The 19,480-nt window shown below is 35.2% G+C and overlaps 1 protein-coding gene across 20 annotated transcripts in view; it reads left to right on the top strand.

The window, feature by feature from the left end:
• The window catches only part of CAMK2D (calcium/calmodulin dependent protein kinase II delta), a 315,281-nt gene that overhangs the window by 259,380 nt on the left and 36,421 nt on the right, over positions 1-19,480 (top strand). For 3 of the 20 annotated variants that reach the window (XM_040237411.1, XM_040237415.1, XM_040237416.1), the window contains exons 9-16: positions 3,093-3,187; positions 5,835-5,957; positions 6,202-6,285; positions 6,834-6,876; positions 10,216-10,253; positions 14,492-14,551; positions 16,744-16,785; positions 19,224-19,272. In XM_040237411.1, coding sequence (XP_040093345.1) covers positions 3,093-3,187; positions 5,835-5,957; positions 6,202-6,285; positions 6,834-6,876; positions 10,216-10,253; positions 14,492-14,551; positions 16,744-16,785; positions 19,224-19,272 — 534 coding nt within the window. Of the gene's footprint in view, positions 1-3,092; positions 3,188-5,834; positions 5,958-6,201; positions 6,286-6,833; positions 6,877-10,215; positions 10,254-11,628; positions 11,662-14,491; positions 14,552-16,743; positions 16,786-19,223; positions 19,273-19,480 lie in introns of all 20 variants that reach the window. The other 17 variants (XM_040237412.1, XM_040237430.1, XM_040237417.1 and 14 more) reach the window with 7 other exon arrangements.

Below are 19,480 nucleotides of genomic sequence, written 5' to 3' on the forward strand. Positions count from 1 at the left end.
TAATATACTGAACTGATGGCTAATCTTATTTCATCTTCATCACTTGACTCAGTCTTCCACCCCAAGATTATTTAAGTCACACCCAAACGTCATATCAATATATCTATAAATATTTTAATGAATACCTGTAAAAGAAAATGGCTTTTTAAAAAACTTGTTAATAATAGAAATATTTTAAATGTCATATAATAATAATATTTTAATGAATACCTCTAAAAAATGACTTTTTAAAGAACATGTTAATAATAGACATATTTTTAAATGTCATGTAATACTAATTGCTTAAAATAATCAAATATGTAGTAATTTTGCCATTTGCCCCTTTGTCTCATAATTTCATGATCAGCTTGGTCTCTTAAGTCTCTGTTATTTGTGAGGTCTGCTCCGCTCTCCCCCTCTTCTTCTCACTCCTCTTTCCTTGTTTGTCCATTTATTTGTTGAAGAAACATGTAGTCCCCACAGAGCACACCTCAGACTTCCCAGTCTGGTCTCTGTATACTGTTTGCCACCATAAGAAGTCAAGATTCCTTGTAGAAGTGGCTGATTTCAAGTCTGGATCAGGAAAAGTAATGATCCAAGAGCATCTGGTGAAACCAGAAAGAGCAGAAACTATTAAAGGCTACAGAACTTGTATTAACAGGACTCAGGAGCCACTTGGAAGTGCCTTCAACTGATTAAAGATAGGACAGTTAGAAGATAAATAAGAAAAATAACAATGATGGATTAAAATTTTAAATTTATGTTTGCACTCATAGTAATAGTAGTCAAAATGTAACCTAAATCCTGGCCTTTGGAGGATGTTCGGGGAACCAATGTGTTATTTTGAAAGCTGATTATTAAAGAAGGAAAAAACTAATTACCCTCTCTTTTCTTTATGAGCCAGATCTCAGGGTAGCCAAACAGCTGATGAAATAAGTTATTCTTAGACTAAGGAAGGTGTAATAGAACTATGCTCAGCTGTGTCCGACTCTTTGCAACCAAGTGTTCTGTAGCCCACCAGAGTCCTCTGTCTTGGGATTTTTCAGGCAAGAATACTGGAGCAGGTTGCCATTTCCTACACCAGGGGATCTTCCTGACCCAGGAATCAAACCCGTGTCTCTAATTGACAGTTTCACATCCGTCTGCTCAATAGTGTCTTGTAGCCTGAAAGTATTTTTAAATCTATTATATTTATGCTATTATTTTATTTAAAGTATATTTTTTGTAGACATCCATCAAACAAATCATGAGCATTTATTAACATAGTGGGTGCTGATTCTTAGGGAATGAAATGTCTGTGAGTCTCCCTTCCCAGAAAAGTACCACACCAAGTGTTAAGCAGTAGACGTAACTCACAAGAACAAAGCTTCAGAAGCAGGCCATGCCCAGGTCCGGAATGCTAAATGTTGCAGATGTGGCTCTGTTTTATAATTTCATAACAACCTAACTCCAGATGCTTATTAGAGAAATGAGTATTTTAAAATGAGTATTTTAAAATGACTATAGACTGTTTCCATTGCAAAGCTGATTTTCTTCTTCACCCGCTAAACCATAGAAAAGGGTTAAAGCTACTTAGGTATATCCTCTTTTCTACTTGCATCCAGACACTCATCATCCTAATTTTTATCATCATTAGATGCATCTGTTAAATCAGATAGGAAAAATATGAAAATAAATGAGTGAACATTAAGTCAGTGATATAGTGAAAGATAGAAAAAACATTTTTGTATTGCAAAGTAAGGTGCCAATATTGTATTTGATTTTCTGCACTGTCCCTTTTTTTTTTTTTAATTCCACTGTGGTGAAGTCCCTTTCGATCTTGATTTTAAAGCGTTGTTGGGTTTTTATTTAAGAATATTGTTTAAAATGCTTTATTCTGATCATGATCAGCTTTTTGAAGTGGGTCTTCCTGAAGCAGGTTAGAAAATCCTAGGGTGATTAAACCCTTGTTTAAAGCCATCTCAGCTGCAACAGTGTCTATCATATAAATATGTAGGGTCTGGTGAACAGGAGCAGGGCTAAGTGTCCCTAACAGAGTAAAGGTACAGAAATGAAGAGACCAGCTTCGGGAGACAGGAGATGCAGGCCCACCAGGCAGCATGTCGCCTATCTTAGCACTGCTCCCAGGCTTCCCTGGTGAAGGGGACTCGGCAAGAGAAAAGCAAGCAGGAGACAGCAGCGCAATGGCAGGCTTTCCTCTGGGACAGTGGGCTAGAAATGAAAGATCTTAAGCAGGGTCATAAAATGTTTCAAAAGTAGAAGAAGGGACATATGATGACAAAGAAGATGATCCAAGGATACATGTAAACCTCAGATTCGATTTCAGGGCAAGTTAAAAACTACCAGATACAAGAATTTTGTTTAATTTAAAGATTAAAACAGGTGTTGATCAATTTCTCAATAATTACATATTTATGAAAAAGATATTAAATTGTCTTAAAGCTGAGCATTTAACTCTTTGAATTTTGTGCACAATTTCAGTCTTCTCTTTTCCCTCTTTGTAGTATATACTCCTGTAGTATCACTGGTTTAGTTGTTTTATTGAAGAGGCTATCTTTGAAGACTAAGATCATTAATGAGGAAAGGATTTTCATCTTCTTATATGGTACCCACACTCCCAGGCACCCTGGATATTTAGAGCATGAATCTGTAACCAGGGCACCATTGCTCCACAAGATGTCCTAATTAGCAAAATGACTAAGAGGAAATAACAACCTGTCACGTATTTAAATGTCAACCTCTAAAGTGACTAAAATCACACATATAAGAGCACAGGGAGATGGTGTGTACACAGGGCTCAGGGAGGCCAAGTGCATCACCCACAGCGGCAGGTGATCTTCATAGTCAGGTGTTGCTCTGCTGTGCGTCTTTGCATCAATCCTCTGCTGCGTGCACTGGACTCTCACGTTGTCAGAGTCCTTGGGCAAAGGAGCAACAGCATTCACCCTCCACGGAACACTTCAGAGTGCATCATAACATGTCTCTGAAGTTTACCAACCATCCAGTTCTCTGTCTTTGAATGGATGTGGCTTAATATCATAGTGGATCTGCCCTATTTAACTTCTTGGTTTCTCTGTGGCTTAACATTGTGTTAATATGCTCATTCCCTCCAGGAGTCATCCTCTACATTCTACTGGTTGGATATCCACCATTCTGGGATGAAGACCAACACAGACTCTATCAGCAGATCAAGGCTGGAGCTTATGATGTATGTAATAAATATTCATACAGCTTTATATTAGGGTTTGGTTTTTTATTTACCAAAAACAAATTTTTCATTGCTATTTTAATAATATCCCTTATTATTTTCCTCTCTTTTAGGAAAAAAGAATAAGACATGTAACATATATATTTAGTTTCTATTTCCTTTAGCCCTTTATTTCATAAAATTGAAAGGAAAACAGTTTGAAGTCTCTAAGGAAGTACCTTGCTTGTCAAAGCTTTTAAATCTTACTGCATTTTAAAATACATAAAAATTAAAGTATTTTGCTTTAGAAGTGGTTACTACCTGTTAGCTGAATTATATTTTCAAATGCTTACTGCATAATTATATGTTAACAATATTTTGCAGTGATCCATGTATCAAACAGAACATTGTTCCTTTATGTCAGCTTTGACTGTTTTTGTTTTGTTTATCCATTGAGCTTCTGTGAAAGCTTTCATTTGAAGAATGGTTTTCACAGTTGAAAAATATTAGAAAATCACAGTTCCAATACATTTAATTTACAATTAGAATATTTGAAACTAGACATATGAAAAAAGGTCTGTATTGAAGAGTAAGGCCTTAACTACTTTGTCTTTATGGCTTATCTTTGTGCTCTTTGGTGTAATTTTATCTCCTCTGATAAATACGATTTACCACTTCCTCTGATTTTACCTCACACAGCCCTTGGGAAGTCAGAATGCAGGTCTGGAGATGCTTTTCCTGTGTTATTAAGTGGGCTAACTAAGTGGTAGGCAGTAACGGGTCCACCTTGTGAGCACAAGTTAAGAGTGCAATGTGATAAAGAGAGAAGTTATGAGAAAGCTGTATTATATTGTATCAGGTATCATGGGCTCTCCTGACTAAATGTAACATTTAGAGAGATGGATGTATCACAGATGTTTAAAATCTATAATTTTGAAGCATTCCATTCTAGCCAGACTAATCATAATTAATCCAAATTGTGATTTCCCTGGCCATCTTAGTGCACTCACCATCTTTACAGACTAGAACTAGGAACCCCTCTGGGAAGACAGGGCCTTCGCTTCTTCCCTGGCAGCTCAGACGGTAAAGAAGCTGCCTCAATGCAGGAGGCCTGGGTTCAATCCCTGGGTAGGGAAGATCCCCTGGAGAAGGGGATGACTACCCATCCAATATTCTTGCCTGGAAAATTGCATGGACAGAGGAGCCTGGCAGGCTACAGTCCGTGGGGTCGCAAAGAGTAGGATATGACTGAGTCACTAACATTTTCACTTCTCACCCGAAAAACATACCTCTACACATGCACTGCTTGGTGAATGTAGAGAAATGCCTTTGTGAATAGAAAAATAAGAGAAGGACCCACTTTTATCTAGGTGAATTCAGCCCTCATTTGTTGTCAGAAAATCTCCACATCATGAAGAAGCAGACTTGAGTGTTTCCTCAGTAGTTCCTGATGGTTAGCAAGTTTTTACAACTGGCCAAAGAAAACTTCTGGAATTAAAATGATAGCTATTAAACTGGCAAAAATATGCAGATATTAAAGAGTCAGTATCATTTTTCTCGTGTTTCATTTTGCCAGTGGATCACAAATGCACATGATCACAGACGACAATTGCACATCACAGGTCACACGTGGCTCCTAAAAGTGAACTAACTGAAGTCAATTAGGCCACAGTGACAAAGGCTTTTTTCTCGAGATTGTCTATAAAAATCCATAAGCTGGAAAAGAACCTAATATTTTGTTAGAAACCAATGGGATATACATTCTTCTTAACCCCTCAAGAATAGTGTTTCTACTAAATATGCTTATTAAGTGAATATGAGGTAACAGTTATCAACAAAAAGTTTACACAGAAATTTAAAATAAATCACTTTATGACTATAAATGGTTACTAATAAAAGTTATGAGAGTTGGTTTCTTTCATGAACTTAGTTTTAATGAAATTTATAATTAAGTAACCTTTTTGAGGTATTAAATGAAATCCTGCTGGGCTCTTACAGTCTCAGATTTCATCTCACTGCTGTACTCCAAATAGTGACAATTAATAGGTCCATTTTGGAACAGGAATTGAAGCTGTTTTGTTTTCTTTGCTGTTACTGCTTACGAGATGTGGAAGTATGTAATACATCGTTTTGAACCTTGGCATAGTAGCATGATGGTGTGACAACTTCTCAGCTTTATTGACTTTTGTAAAATTGCATAAGTAGTTATGAGAAAGATTGCATAAAATTGAATTTGCAGATTAAACAAAGGTTTTTTGGAGGACTAGAAGATTCATTTTGTTTTTTCAAATTTAAAAACGTATCACTAGTTATAACATGGAAATTTAATGTACATCTTTGTCCCTTATAGTTACACCCAATATCTTAATATATAGATACATACATAGAAAGGAAATAGATATATATCTACGTCAGTTTGGCTACATGTATACCTATGGCTGAGTCCCTTTGCTGTCCACTTGAAACTATCACACTGTTAATCAGCTATCCTCCAATGTAAACTAAAAAGTTAAAAAGTTTGTCTGCATGTAGATACAATTTAACTTCTACAAAAAGTAAATTTATGAGGAAACACACTACTTAAGGTAATGATTAGTATATTTGGCTCTTCTCTGTTCCACTGAGTATATCTCTTTTCTAAACTCTTTATAAACGTGTGTTTTTAAAGTTTCCATCACCAGAGTGGGACACGGTGACCCCTGAAGCCAAAGACCTCATCAATAAAATGCTTACTATCAATCCCGCCAAGCGCATCACCGCCTCAGAGGCACTGAAACACCCGTGGATCTGTGTAAGTGGCAGTTCCCCAAAGACCCCAAGAGCCGAAGTGAAAAATAGACTCTCCTTTGATTTTTTTTCAACAAGTAGTCTTGGCAAAATCAGTCTTTCATTATTAGGAAACTTGTAATTGAATACTTACAAGTTCATTGGATGGGTGCAGAAATCACTAATAAAAATTTGATGAAGTTGAGGATACTGTTATGCTTAATATCTTTTAAATATCCTCAATTAAGTTTATTTTTCTCCTCTTCCAGCAACGTTCTACTGTTGCTTCCATGATGCACAGACAGGAGACTGTAGACTGCTTGAAGAAATTCAATGCAAGAAGAAAACTAAAGGTAAGAAATTTTACTTTTTTTGTGTGGAGGGAAATTTGGCAGAGTGAGAAGTGGGATTCCATATGAGGAACAGAACTATATTAAAAAAGGGCTTTAGTTTGGGAACGCATGTACACCTGTGGTGGATTCATGTCAATCTATGCCAAAACCAATACAGAATTGTAAAGTAAAAATTAAAAATAAAAAAAAAAAAAAAAAAAATGTGTAAACCTCAAAACTCTTCTTCTTCTGGGTCTTGGGGAAGTGGAATATCACTGGAATTAAAGCTACTCTGAAGAGCTAGGATCCATGGTGATGGGATCCCTCCATTCCGTGAAAACCAGCTGTGCAAATTAATAGTCAGGACCTGGCTGCACCCGCCAGGGTGGTCCCAGCATTATTAGAAGAAACATAGGCCTGCTACTCTGAGGAAACCAAAACCTGAAAAGAAACCAAAATCTCCTGACTGAAAATAAGGTTAGGAGAAGACTTGTTCTCAAAAACACTTACTTGTTAGGTTAAAGATTTGCAAAAGCATCATTAATTTTATATTCTTATTGCTCTGACAGGGTGCCATCTTGACCACTATGCTGGCTACAAGGAATTTTTCAGGTACATGTGTTAAGAACTCTGCTCTTTCTCCTCCTCTCTTCTGTAGTAGCTTTTTTTTGGAATGTAAAATTTTTAGTGATTACATAAAAAATCCCTGTCATTCAGGGATGGCAAAGAGGTGGCATGGGTCCCTTCCACACCTGTTTGCCGAGTGTTTTCCAAGTTGCCGTGTTGGACTTTACGTGGGTGCTGCCTCACAGAGGTGTTAGCTAGCCCAGGACTACACTCTTCCCTCTAGCAAGCCGGCAGCCCCACCACTAGTCAGCGCTGGGGCAGAGCTCAAGACCCAGCTGTCTTCCATGCTGAAGTTGACACAGTTTGTAACTATACTCTCCCAACCTGAAGCTCAGCATTTTGAATGTAGAATTAATTGATATCTCATAAAGTAATAACTATGAATAGTGTCTTTTTGTGTGTGTCTCATTTTCTCAGGGAATCCCAATAAGAAAGATTTTTAGAAGACCATTATTGAGGAACCTAGTTCTCCTAGGCCTAAGTTCTTTTAAAATTACAGTACTGTAGTATGTTGGCATGCTATGAGAATGATTACAACTTACAAAGGTATCTAAACTTAAGAATTTACAAAGAACCTATCCCACAGTAATAAACATTCTTTGAAATGATTTCCTGGCAAACATAAGTTTGTTTAAATAATAGACTGAAAGAAGCTAAACTCTTTCTTTTATTGTAGGTGTGACTCTCCAGAATTGACATAAAGTATATACTATTTCCAGAAATTGAGTTTTGGAGCCCCCCTTCTTTGATGGGTTACCTCAAAGGATCAGGTTTCCAAAACTTAAATTTTGGTAAAAGCTAATCAGTCTTATGTATGGGGAGGGACTGAAGCATTAAGACAGCTGCACTGGTAAAAACTTACTGTTTAGCTATTTAGACTTGGAACCATTGTCAGACAGTTGTACCAAAAATACTACCATTTCTGTTTGCTTACTGTTTATATGAGAGTGCTGTGCAGCGTCCAGTTACCCAGCTATGTCTTAGGTGCTTTATCCCTGCCACACACCTCACCTGCGTGTCATAGTGATCTCAGGTGACAACACATAACGTGATCATGTTTTCCAAGCCGCTCAACCAATTTCTGTTTATTGTTTACCATTTTATTAGGTGGTCACCTTTAATCCCCCATTGTATATAATGTGATTTCGTAGGCTTTTCAAAGACTTCCACTAACCTGTTAAACCACACCGATGGTGATAATGCAATGAGTACTGCTGCAAACGGAGGGACTGTGTTAGTCAGTTGCATGTATTTTGTTCGGTTTGTTTGGTGCAGTAAAACTTGTTACTACTGCTGTCAAGTTACCTGTTTTCTGAACAGTTGATTAATATATTTGACATTTATATGGGTGAATTCAATGTCATCTCATTAAATATTAACTGATATATGCTATATTCAAATAAATTAATACTTCACTGTGGCCCAATAATTACTGAGTCACTAAAAAGTAGGGTGGTATGGTATATATAGTTACTGACAGACTGACGAACAGGGAAAAAAACGTCAGAATTAAGATTGTATATTTTGTTTCAGCTTCAAATACACCATTAGGCATAAATTGGGCCTTTATTAATATATACACCCATGTATGGAAGCTTTTTGTTTACCTCACGTTTTCCTTTCATCATCGTGTAAACTAAAAACTCATGACTAATATGTGGATTTGATATCGTTTCTGAATGTCTTAGCATGAAAAGCAAACTTTTTTTTTTAATCCATCACTTCAAAACCAACTGAATAACATTAGACTCAGTTACACCTTGTGGTTTATCTTGCGTTTTACTTTTGAGTATTCATCGTGTTTCATTACCAAACATGCTCTTTAAAGTAATTTGTCCATGAGTATATGGTTATAAAGTTGTTTTTATTTTTTCTTTTCTCCCTTTATGTGGAATGTATTTCTTGTGAGGTAAGGCAAATAGTAACCAAAAGGGACGTTTCTGCATCTCCCAGGCCAAATCGCTGCTTACCCCAAATCATTGTCTTCTCTTTGCTTGCTATTGCAATTCTAATTATTCTGAGTTTGCTTTCTAACGTATTAACTGCCACAGGATTTACTTAATACTGCTTTTTAGCTCCAGGCACACAGTATTAGTGCTAAGGCTACTATTTCTTACAGTCTCATTAATAATAAATTAATAGCTCTGTTGCTAAAAGCTAAATAAAATTAACATGTTTGTATCTTTAAAGTTAAAATTGTACCAACGTGATAGCAAAATAACGGCCCAAATCAAACAGATGTCAGGAAATTACATGTTCATGCAGTTCTATCATAGCTAGGTATTTCCACTTCAGATACCAAATTCTACTCTGATAGCATTTAAATATATATAATTAACATTAAATTGAAGCATAAATGTGTACTTTATCCTACATATTTGTAAATGTTCTAAACTTGATCTACTAATTGTCATTGACAGTTCTGTTCTCTGTGTATGTACCCATTCATAAGAATATTTTTTGAAAGGACAGCATTGCTCTTTAATATACTCAAGGAGTTCAGTAACAGAAGGAATGCTGAACGCTCCCTCCCAAAAAGTGAAGTCTCATAAAAGACCATGTACTTTAGGAATTCTCTGAAGATTTCATTTTGTTTTCTTTCATGCCTTAACTTTGTGATTCTTAGTTTTTCAACGTAAAAGGCTTTTGTTTATGAAGCCTTTGTATTCTGATTTTGATGCATTAAAAAAATACCTTTTTTTAAAGTTCATACACTAAGTGTGTGAAATATTTGCTCTAGGCCAATAATAAACCATTTCCTTTTAAATACAGTTATTATTAATAATATTTTTATTAAAATGAAGTGATCTGACTTCAAATATACATATTAAAAAGAATGCTATTTAGCCAGAGCAGATTTTCACAAATGAGTTTTAAACCTCTAGGAAGAGGGGCTTAAGTGGCAGAACTGACATGGCCACCATACTTTGGTGTGAATGAACATGTAATACAATCTGTGAGCTGATGTCTGAAGACTTGAAATCAACTTTCTGGATTACAAAAGTATAGTCCAGTTAAAGTTCCAGTATCCTTTTCGCAACCAACTGTGAAATAAAGTCCAGTAATGTAACTGACAAAGTGTCCAATTATTTTCGATGAACTAAATAAGAATTCAGTTCTAAATTTGATGTGACAAGACCAAGAAAAGTGATACTGTATTTCAATGTCCTATAAGCTCGCGCTCATCAATGTGACCTTGATAATCGGGCATATGTTGGCCATAAATAAGTAACGGTAGTAGAAGGAAACAATAACCTGTTTTGTTGCCTGGCTGTGGGTTTCTGTGGATAACTCACTAAACTGATTTTTACCCTCATTTTGCAGCAGCCAAGAGTTTGTTGAAGAAACCAGATGGAGTTAAGGTAAGTTAAACAGGTGCTCCTAAACTCATTTCTGACTTTCAGATGCTGGATCATTTTTAAATGTTAAATATAAGTTATAAATCATTGTAGCTCATACTTTTTATAGTTCCTGATACAGGATGCAGAATGAAATATAAAATAATTTAATATACAGAAATGACTAATATTTATACCAAGAAAAGCTACATCTTTTCTACTTGTTATATATTAAATAATCATGACAAAACAATACTTTATATAGCATTACTTTAGAAATTGAGTGTGTAAATCCTGTCTGCTTTACTATAGCCTCAAACTGTCATGGTGACCTGAAAATTCATGAAAACCAAATATTTTTCCAAATAGTTATGCTGTGTTCTTTTAAAATTCTGGCTGCTAAATTTTATAGACTAAAAAAAAACAAATCAGGTCTAGGAAATCAAAATTCAAGAGTATTTTCTCTGCTTGGACAGTATTTATAAAGGTCTTAATTGTTCCTGTTCTTCTGTCCTAAGATTTTGAGACAGAATTAACATGAATACTCTGAACAAATATTAGAACATTTTCCCAAGAAAGACAGCAGCAGAGTATTTTTACTTTCTAAAAGTTGTGGGTTTCCAAACAAAATAATACAATTTACTTTCTACTGATGCTATTTTTTTTTTCCTGTGGGAATTTACCTTTGATTGAATATAACCTTATACATGAATTGTGTTTGTTATCTTTCCAGAGTATTACCTCAATGTTTTATTTCTTTAATCTTTTTCTTTCTCTTCCAATGGCAGATGCCAACATTCCTCATGAACCCTTCAACGTTCTTGGGAATTAATTAATTTTCCTAACATTTGAACTTGACCCAAAGTCAAGTGGTCAGTTCATTTTGAATATAGAACAGAGAATATCATCTGTCACTTACATTCATGCCCAGTCATTTCTTCACCCACCTGTCTGTGTGTGACCTGGGAATTTCCAGAGCTGTGATGATCATGCACTTGTGATTCCCATTAGGATGGCATTTACCTTTTACTAATTCCTTTCCTCAGTCTAATATTCTCTTCCTTCTGCTTATTCAACATAAGTTTCAGTAATGACTGTTGATGTCTGCTTTTTTCCCAGTGTTACATTGGTGGAAATGTGTTATTTTAAATTTTCCAAATGTTTTATTCGCCTCTGTTTTTCTGTGGTGTTCAGTGATGCAGAGCTCATAGTTTCTATTAAGATATTTATTTTCACTAATATTCTTATATAGAAAGAAACATTTCCAGAACTTTTTTCTTCCAGTCAACTTATAGTTCCTCTTTAAAGACAAATTATTCTGTGCTCCATGCTTTGATACTTTAAAAATTCAACCGGTCATATTTTTTTCTTTTCCTTTCTTTTTGACTGGTCAATTCAGAAAAGGAAGTCCAGTTCGAGTGTTCAGATGATGGTGAGGATCTCTGCCAGATTTCTCCTTCTGTGAAAATTCACACTTAGGAATAGACTAGTCTTGTTTACCTAAGTTAGTGTAAGTGGAGAAAGTATAGGACCATTACAAGTTAATGTTAATTAACTATCAAAACACAGTGCCCATCTTCAATTATTTTTTTCCTTGAAATGGAATTTTTGAAATATGTAAAAAGTTTACACTGTCATCCATATATTATTAAAGGGTCTTTGACATAGACAGTGCAATTTTTTTTTTATAAAACTGAAGACTATGACAGAGTTAATGTCTATAATTATTGTGAAAAGTGAAAAACTACTATAGGATTATCTTTAAATAGTTAATCATGATTACTAAAATAGCAGTGATTCTTAGCTCAGATAAACCATAATGCACCATGGAGTTCTATAAATAGCATGAAAGTGATGTTACCATGGACCCATCCTAGCTAAGCACCTTTTGAAAAAAAATTTATTAACCTCAAAACTAAATGAACTCAGCACCTGAAAAATAGGAATATCTTGCCCCTGCCTCATAAGAATAGCTCACTGTATCATTTAAATATTGGTTTCATTTAATTTTTTAAATAATACTCTGTGCCCATAATACAAAATAAATACATTTCACAGACAAAAGTGCCAGAGCTCTTGTATATTTAAAAGGCAGCTGTGGTTGAGCCCATGCTTGATATTCAACTCTTTAAAAGGAAGTACTCCTAACCTTTTACCTAGGAATTATCTTGTTGTTTTTAATTAATGTTATAAAAACCTTCAAAAGATTTTCTACAGTCAAAAAAAATCATTAAGGTAATCTTTAACAAAAGTTTTTAGTTGTACATTAAACACAAGCAAAAGTGGTGGTTGAGGCATATATTCATTTAACTAACATTTGCCATGCCTGACAATAAAGGATGGCTCATCCAGACAGAATGGCCTTCATTTGGAAGAGATGACAGTGTGTGTATGCTATGTGGGAATGCATGTGTGGGTGTGTGTGTGTTGAGGGATGTGCGTTTGTACGGATAACTCTGTGTGCAGAGGTGTGCACACGGGACATTTCCACTAAAACAAAACAGTTCTTGACAATCATATCCTAGGAAAAAAATCGAGTCTCATATCTCAAAACAGAAAATATCTCATTATACTCCTTTTTCGTTCTTTACAACCACTGATATAAATTAAATGTATATTAAATACACATGTGCTTTAATCGTGAGTGCTTCTGATCATTTGATAAGAAGTTAGCTGTGTTTTGCCAATGCTCTTCCCAAATAGGAAATTATTTGCATGTGTATCCTTCTTCTTTTCTTATATATTCTATACCAAAGTAAATACTAAATTTTGACCCCTCTTTAATAAACTCCATTCTCTCTTATCTCTTTGTTTTGGCTGTTGCACAAATTTTATGTTAAATTCTGTGCACTTTTATTTAAAGAAAAAATTTAAACTCTCCACAAAATATAGATTGATGGTTTCATAGTTTTTCAGTAAAGGGCACCAAGTTTTCTCTCTTCCTGCATGTCACCGAGCACAGTGTTATAGCTTATTTAAATAGTACTGACACCAAATAATCACACACATAGGAATGAATAGAAAAGCAAAAATATTACATACCCAAGTTAATTTTTTGAACCTTCTATCCTCCTCTTGGCATTACCTTAAATATGATCCATAGGTATAAAATATGAAAAAAAAAGGATTCCCAGAAAGTCTAAACAATTAAATTGGTATAACTGATCATAAGTATTCATCTGGTATTATTTTATGCAGAATGTTTTTCTCTTTAAGTCCTTAAGTATATTTATACTACAATCATGGCATGTTTTTTTAGATGATAATATGTAAAGAAAACAGATAATACAGTGTAAGAAATGAATGTTAATTTACATTTGTTTGATAACCACAATGTAAGTTGTCATGCATGAGTTCAAATGAATGTTGATTATTAGTCTTTGATTCTTTAGTACCCAAACTCAATCAAGTACTTGAAACTCAATTTCGAGTTGCCACTTGTCAACAGTCTTCTCTGTGGGCCATTAGAATAATTATTGACCCCCCTGAATTGTTTTCACAGCGTGGCCGTAGTGATAATTATCTTCCTTTAAGGTCAAAACCAGTTATGTTAAAGCAAGGGAATGAATGGTATGGCCAGTGTAGTCTTCAACAATAGCCATAGCATTTGACAGAATACATGGTGTTTCCTCTCAAACGACTGTGAAAATAAAGTCAGCTTGCATCCAGCACATAGTAGAGAGTTCAGTTTGCCCACTTATAATTGAAGATGTATTTTTTAAAGGAGACCCAGACTTATCATTTTAAGAAATTTATTACAAAGCCTGCATTTCCTCAGAAGATCTAAGTTTTTCACTGGATACCTGCTAAACAAAATGACGATGGCTTTCCAGAGAAAGTCTATGTGTGACTTCAGGCTCAAGAATCAAATGCAAAAAAGCAATGTATTCATAACAGAGAACGATTGGAAGCTGGGAAACAGAATCCAACTTGAAGAGTATGAAAATGTTTACATTCATTTCATACTCTGACACTTGATTTGAGCTCTGCTGAAGCAGCTCTTTGTCTGCTAAGGTGACTCAGCCAAGGCAGCCAAGTCCATTTTTTCACTCCACCATCACAGATGTGGTCCTCGCCTGGGTGTCACCATCGGAGACTAGAATTGACCACCATTCCTGTCAGTCATCACAGTGTCTTTCACATTCATCTTCAGTGGCTCTTTATTTCCATGTCTATATCTCCATGTAGACATGCTGCGTACGGAGACATTGGCTACCAAGGGGTTTAAGGCATCTCTGTTTCTATTTTCTGCATACCTACAGATAAACAACAAAGCCAACGTGGTAACCAGCCCCAAAGAAAATATTCCTACCCCGGCGCTGGTATACCTGGACTCTTTGTAACCCTTCTTAAGTTCTTTACTGTTTTTGTTGTTTTCTCTCATTTGCTTTCACTCTATAAATACGTATATATTTTATTTTGGTTTTTTTTTTTTTGGATTTTGTTCTTGTTTTTGCTTTGTAAGATATGAAAAAAAGTTCATTTCTTTTCTTTTTGTTAAGGTAGTTGTCAAGCAGTGTGTTTCTAACATGAGATGATCTCATTTTCTTGTTGACCATTATATGGATGATAGCTGTGGTCTCTGTAGTTACAACTGTTGCATGCTGCCTTAGAAATACAGTAGACTGCACTTTGGTTCTCTCAGCTCTCCTTCTGATGATAGCTGTGATATGCAAGCTGTGGTTTCTTCTCTTCATGATGCAATATGTTGACATCAGGAAGAGCTAAGAGGACTATTGCTAGACAAAAGTAAATGTAGACCTTATTCAGAGTCCCCATTTCTCTCTTATTAAGACAACAGGGCTTTGTAAGACCTCACTTTCTGAGATAAAGAGGCACTGGATAATTTAAAGCTTTTTGTTTGCTGTGTTTTAAATTAAATTATCACTGTTTCACTTTAATCCATAGAATGAAATTGCATAGCTCCGAGCTTTGAATTATCAATGGGCATGAGTTTTGTCCATTTCTATCAAATTCACACTATTAACAACTCAATCAGTGTAATACTGTGAGACCCTATTATGTTAAAATTCAAAGTTTGAATAGCATTCAGTATTCTTAGTTCCATAATATATCCCCCAAACTATTCCATGTTTTGACTGATGAATTTCAGAAATGTTTTTGATTTTTTTTTAACTGTCCTCTGTACCGTTAATTTCAAATGAATGGATAATGTTATGAGATTATTTCACCTAAGGTTAACCAGAAGGCTCAACCTGAAAGCATTTGAAGGAAGGACAGACTCATCAAGATTACTTACTAACAAAAAAACAGGTTGATCACACCTCTAGCCAGGGAAAGGAAGAAAGGAAGCAGTAAATATGCTTTCAAAGTACTGCAGCATAAACTGGTGGCAATGAGATGGTTGAGGGGGCAGAGTGCTTCTGATTGAAGCACATTCTCTGTGGGTTGCAGTAACTCCCAGTTACTAAGGCATCATGTAATGAAAGTGCCAAACATGCCATTGATGTATAGACACTGAATATTTTTTGTACACCAGTTATTTAACTATTATTTTCCACTTGGGAATATTTCTTCAATTTTCTAGTAGAAACAATAGGAAAAATAATAGTATTTTCTTCATGGAAAAGCATGACTTCACAGACAAATCTTCCATGTATATAATCTATAAAGCAGAAATTTCTTGCATGTAAATTAACATGGGATTTAACAGTAATACGAGGCTTCCCTGGTGGCTCAGATGGTAAAGAATCTCCTGCAGTGCGGGAGACCCAGTACAATCCCTGGGTCAGGAAGACCCCCTGGAGAAGGAAATGGCAAACCACTCCAGTATTCCTGCCTGGAGAATTCCATGGACAGAAGAGCCTGACGGGCTACAGTCCATGGGGTTGCAAAGAGTCAGACACGACTGAGCAACTAACAGTTTAACAGGAATACATCTCAAATCATAGTGATTGATATGATTAGTTCTAGAACCCTTTCAGTGTTCCTTATAATTTCTTATAGACTTTTGAAATACATTCCTTACAATAGCCCTTTTTAAAGTGTGATCAATGATTCTAGGTTTTCTAAGAGTATTTTTCTGTGTGTTATGATAGCATGATTGGTTCTCCGATTAACACAGCTGAAAAATGTCTTCACAGACAATTTGAGATCATCTCAGAGAGTTCTGATCTCCAGTGCCAGTTTCCCATGGGACAGATATTACCAGGTCATGAGAGAAGAAAGGAAAGCTCTTTCTGTTAATAGCACTTTGTGAAACAGCAAGTGCCTCTTTAGGTTTCCAAACTTCAAAGCCTTGTCTGTTTGCTGATCACGAATAAGGTCTTTTGCATGCTGCTGCTGCGTACCAAAGCACTGTATCTCGTGGGCTCACCAGGGAGATCTTTCATCAGAGATCTTGTCAGCTGCAGCCTCTGACAGTAGTTAGCATTGCTTAAGCTCTTGTCACTATTTAGTTGTGTCAGCTGGCTCACTCTGCTCTGTCCCTGCGCTAGTTAAGAATGTACTTACCAATGCGAACTGTTTCTTTCTCTATTTTGTTCTCACTCAGGAGCCCCAAACTACTGTAATCCACAACCCTGATGGAAACAAGGTATTCAGAAAGAATCAACATCATCTTGCTTTAACAAGATTACACATCTCATCAAATATTCAAAGCAAAATTAATTCATAACCTCAAATTAGGATAGAAAATCCTTACCCTTTTCTACCTTACTTTCTCTTGGGCCTAATTTATCTGGAACTATACACATACTTCTTTCAAAACAAAAATGAATGACATCGTGAAAGAGAAATGAATGGTACCACTAGTCAGGAAAAGTCCAGTTAATAAGTCTTTATGTCGCGATGACTGTGTATCTTAAGCAGTTCCATCTGTTTTTCCCTCCATGCCTGTCTGTGCATTGTATCTTAAATGTATTCTGCATGAAATTTTAGAATTTCTTGCTATGTCATTCCACTCTCTTCAGAAAAAAATAAACTTGAGTTTACAGTTATTTGTTTAAATTTAATGTTACTTTTGAGTTTAATTTATTCTGTTGTCATAGTGTTTTGTGTTTTTTTCTTTAATTCCCTGTTGTTGGTGGTGTTTTTGTTGTTTGGCACAAATTTAAGGAGAATCAGGGAGTTTCACTTGTGAAATATGTTTGTTTTTGTTGAAGTATGCATTTCAGTAAACAGACATTTAACTCATCGTTTGGCCAAAAAGTTCGTTCGGGTTTCCCATTAAGATGGTATGGGAAGACCCAAATGAATTTTTTGGCTAATCCAAACTTTTCCTGAAAGTGTTTCCTATTCACCGTAAATTGTTTGCACAGCACATTAACTAAATTACACTACTTGTATACACATCTGTAGGATGAAAGGAGACAGTTTCTGAATGTATTCCATCTTTTCACTTTATTACTTCTCATCCGTTATTACATCTCTAAGGGAAGGAAATAAATACTTCATCAGATCTTTCTCAAATGTTAAGTATAGTCACTGGTTACTTTTCCTTACTATTATCAAAAGTGTTAAAGTCTTAGAAAACAGTTCTTCTGATTTAACATTTAGTTGGTTAACATTAAAATCATTAAAGTTAAAAAAAAAATGAAGTGTTATATTCCTTAACATGAGATGTATTTTAGAGTCTTGACACTTAAACTGTTCTAAAGTCCCTGAAAGACTCCAGGTAGTCAGGAGCATCACATATAAGAACAGTTATTTTCAATAAATTAGCAAGTGAAAGACCAAGCATAGCAGCTGGAGTGGACACTTCGATAATTCTAGCTATGTCATTTGTAAGCGCTGTTGCATGATATTTCTTGCTTACATGAATTAGTTTATTTTTACAGTGCATGGGTTTACCCTCATCTTGAGTTTAAATTTGAACGCTAGGTCACATTAAGAAACGCATGAAGACTCTTTGCTTTGGTTCTGTGTGTGTGGAGACTCTGGATATATATTTGATTAGTCTGTCCCTTTGGAGTAAATATTATATATCATAGTTACATAAATCATTTTTTGAATATTGAATCTCTAAAAGTGCACTGAATGTTTGCATCATTCTCCAAAATTTGTTTTTCATCACTGACCATATATCTATTGGTTAGAAGTTTCCAATTTTTTTCAGCAGTAGCCTTTAATCATCCTAAGTAGAAAATTGTTTCTTTCTTATGAATATTACTAAATTTCTTTACTAGAAGTATTTTATTACTACATTATGAGTGAAAAAATTTATCAACCATTTTAAGGAACAGATCTTAATACTGGCAGCTACAGTGTCCATTTAAGTGTGCTTATTAATCTGCAGCTTCATTTGTAGTTTTACAAAGAAATAGCTTTGTCTTTTCATAATGGGAGCACGTTTCTTATCATTAACAGCCAGTTTCTGATTTAGAAATGAATGGGAAAAAAATTAATTTTCCTTGAAAGTAAATTATTCGTATAATTCCATTGTGCTGATCACAAACATGGAAATTCTTCTCAAAAGCACTTTCAGTTTATCTTAGTACTACCCTTAACTTTTTCATCAAATGACTCAATGAAATGCTTTTTCTCTCTACAAAGAAGTCAGGCTGATAAATAGCCTACAGATTTACTGCTTAATGTCGTGCCTTAGACAAAGAGGGGGCTAATTGCTAATTATTTGGGGGAAATAATGTTCCTTTTAAGGTTCAAATTCATTAGGCTGATATATTCAACTTCTAAGTCCTTATGGAAGCACACCTTCCGGGGCACTGTAACACAGCACGTCCTTACACGGCTCTTAAAATAAGTTGCATACTTTGGCTGCTTCTACACATCGCCTCAATTTATCATGCTTCAGGGATTAGGCAACCAGAGTACTCCTTTTTGAAATGTTTGCAGCATTTGGCATTTTAATTTCTGTTAAGATCACGTAACAGATTTGTCCATTTGCATGTCAGCATATGCACACAGCCTGCTGAAGAATTTTGCATGATACATATATCACTTGCCAATTTTGTTTTTAAAGAAAAGTCAAGCTATTCATGATTTGCAACTTTAAATGTGTTTTCTTCTCAACAGGAGTCAACTGAGAGCTCAAATACAACAATTGAGGATGAAGACGTGAAAGGTATGATTAAACCAGAAATAGAAAATCCCAACTCAGTTACATATACATCAGAAGAAAAGTATTTATTTCAAATAACTAATAAGTTTAGGAACTAGGCCTATTCTAAAACACAAAAATAATTGTCTTTTAATAAGTACACTATTTTAATTATATATCCTGATTTTGTCGATTTTCTTCATATTATTTTCTCTATCTTGAAACAATATAT

The sequence above is a fragment of the Oryx dammah genome, unplaced genomic scaffold (genome assembly GCF_014754425.2).
Source record: "Oryx dammah isolate SB20612 unplaced genomic scaffold, SCBI_Odam_1.1 HiC_scaffold_3, whole genome shotgun sequence".
Taxonomy (NCBI): domain Eukaryota; kingdom Metazoa; phylum Chordata; class Mammalia; order Artiodactyla; family Bovidae; genus Oryx; species Oryx dammah.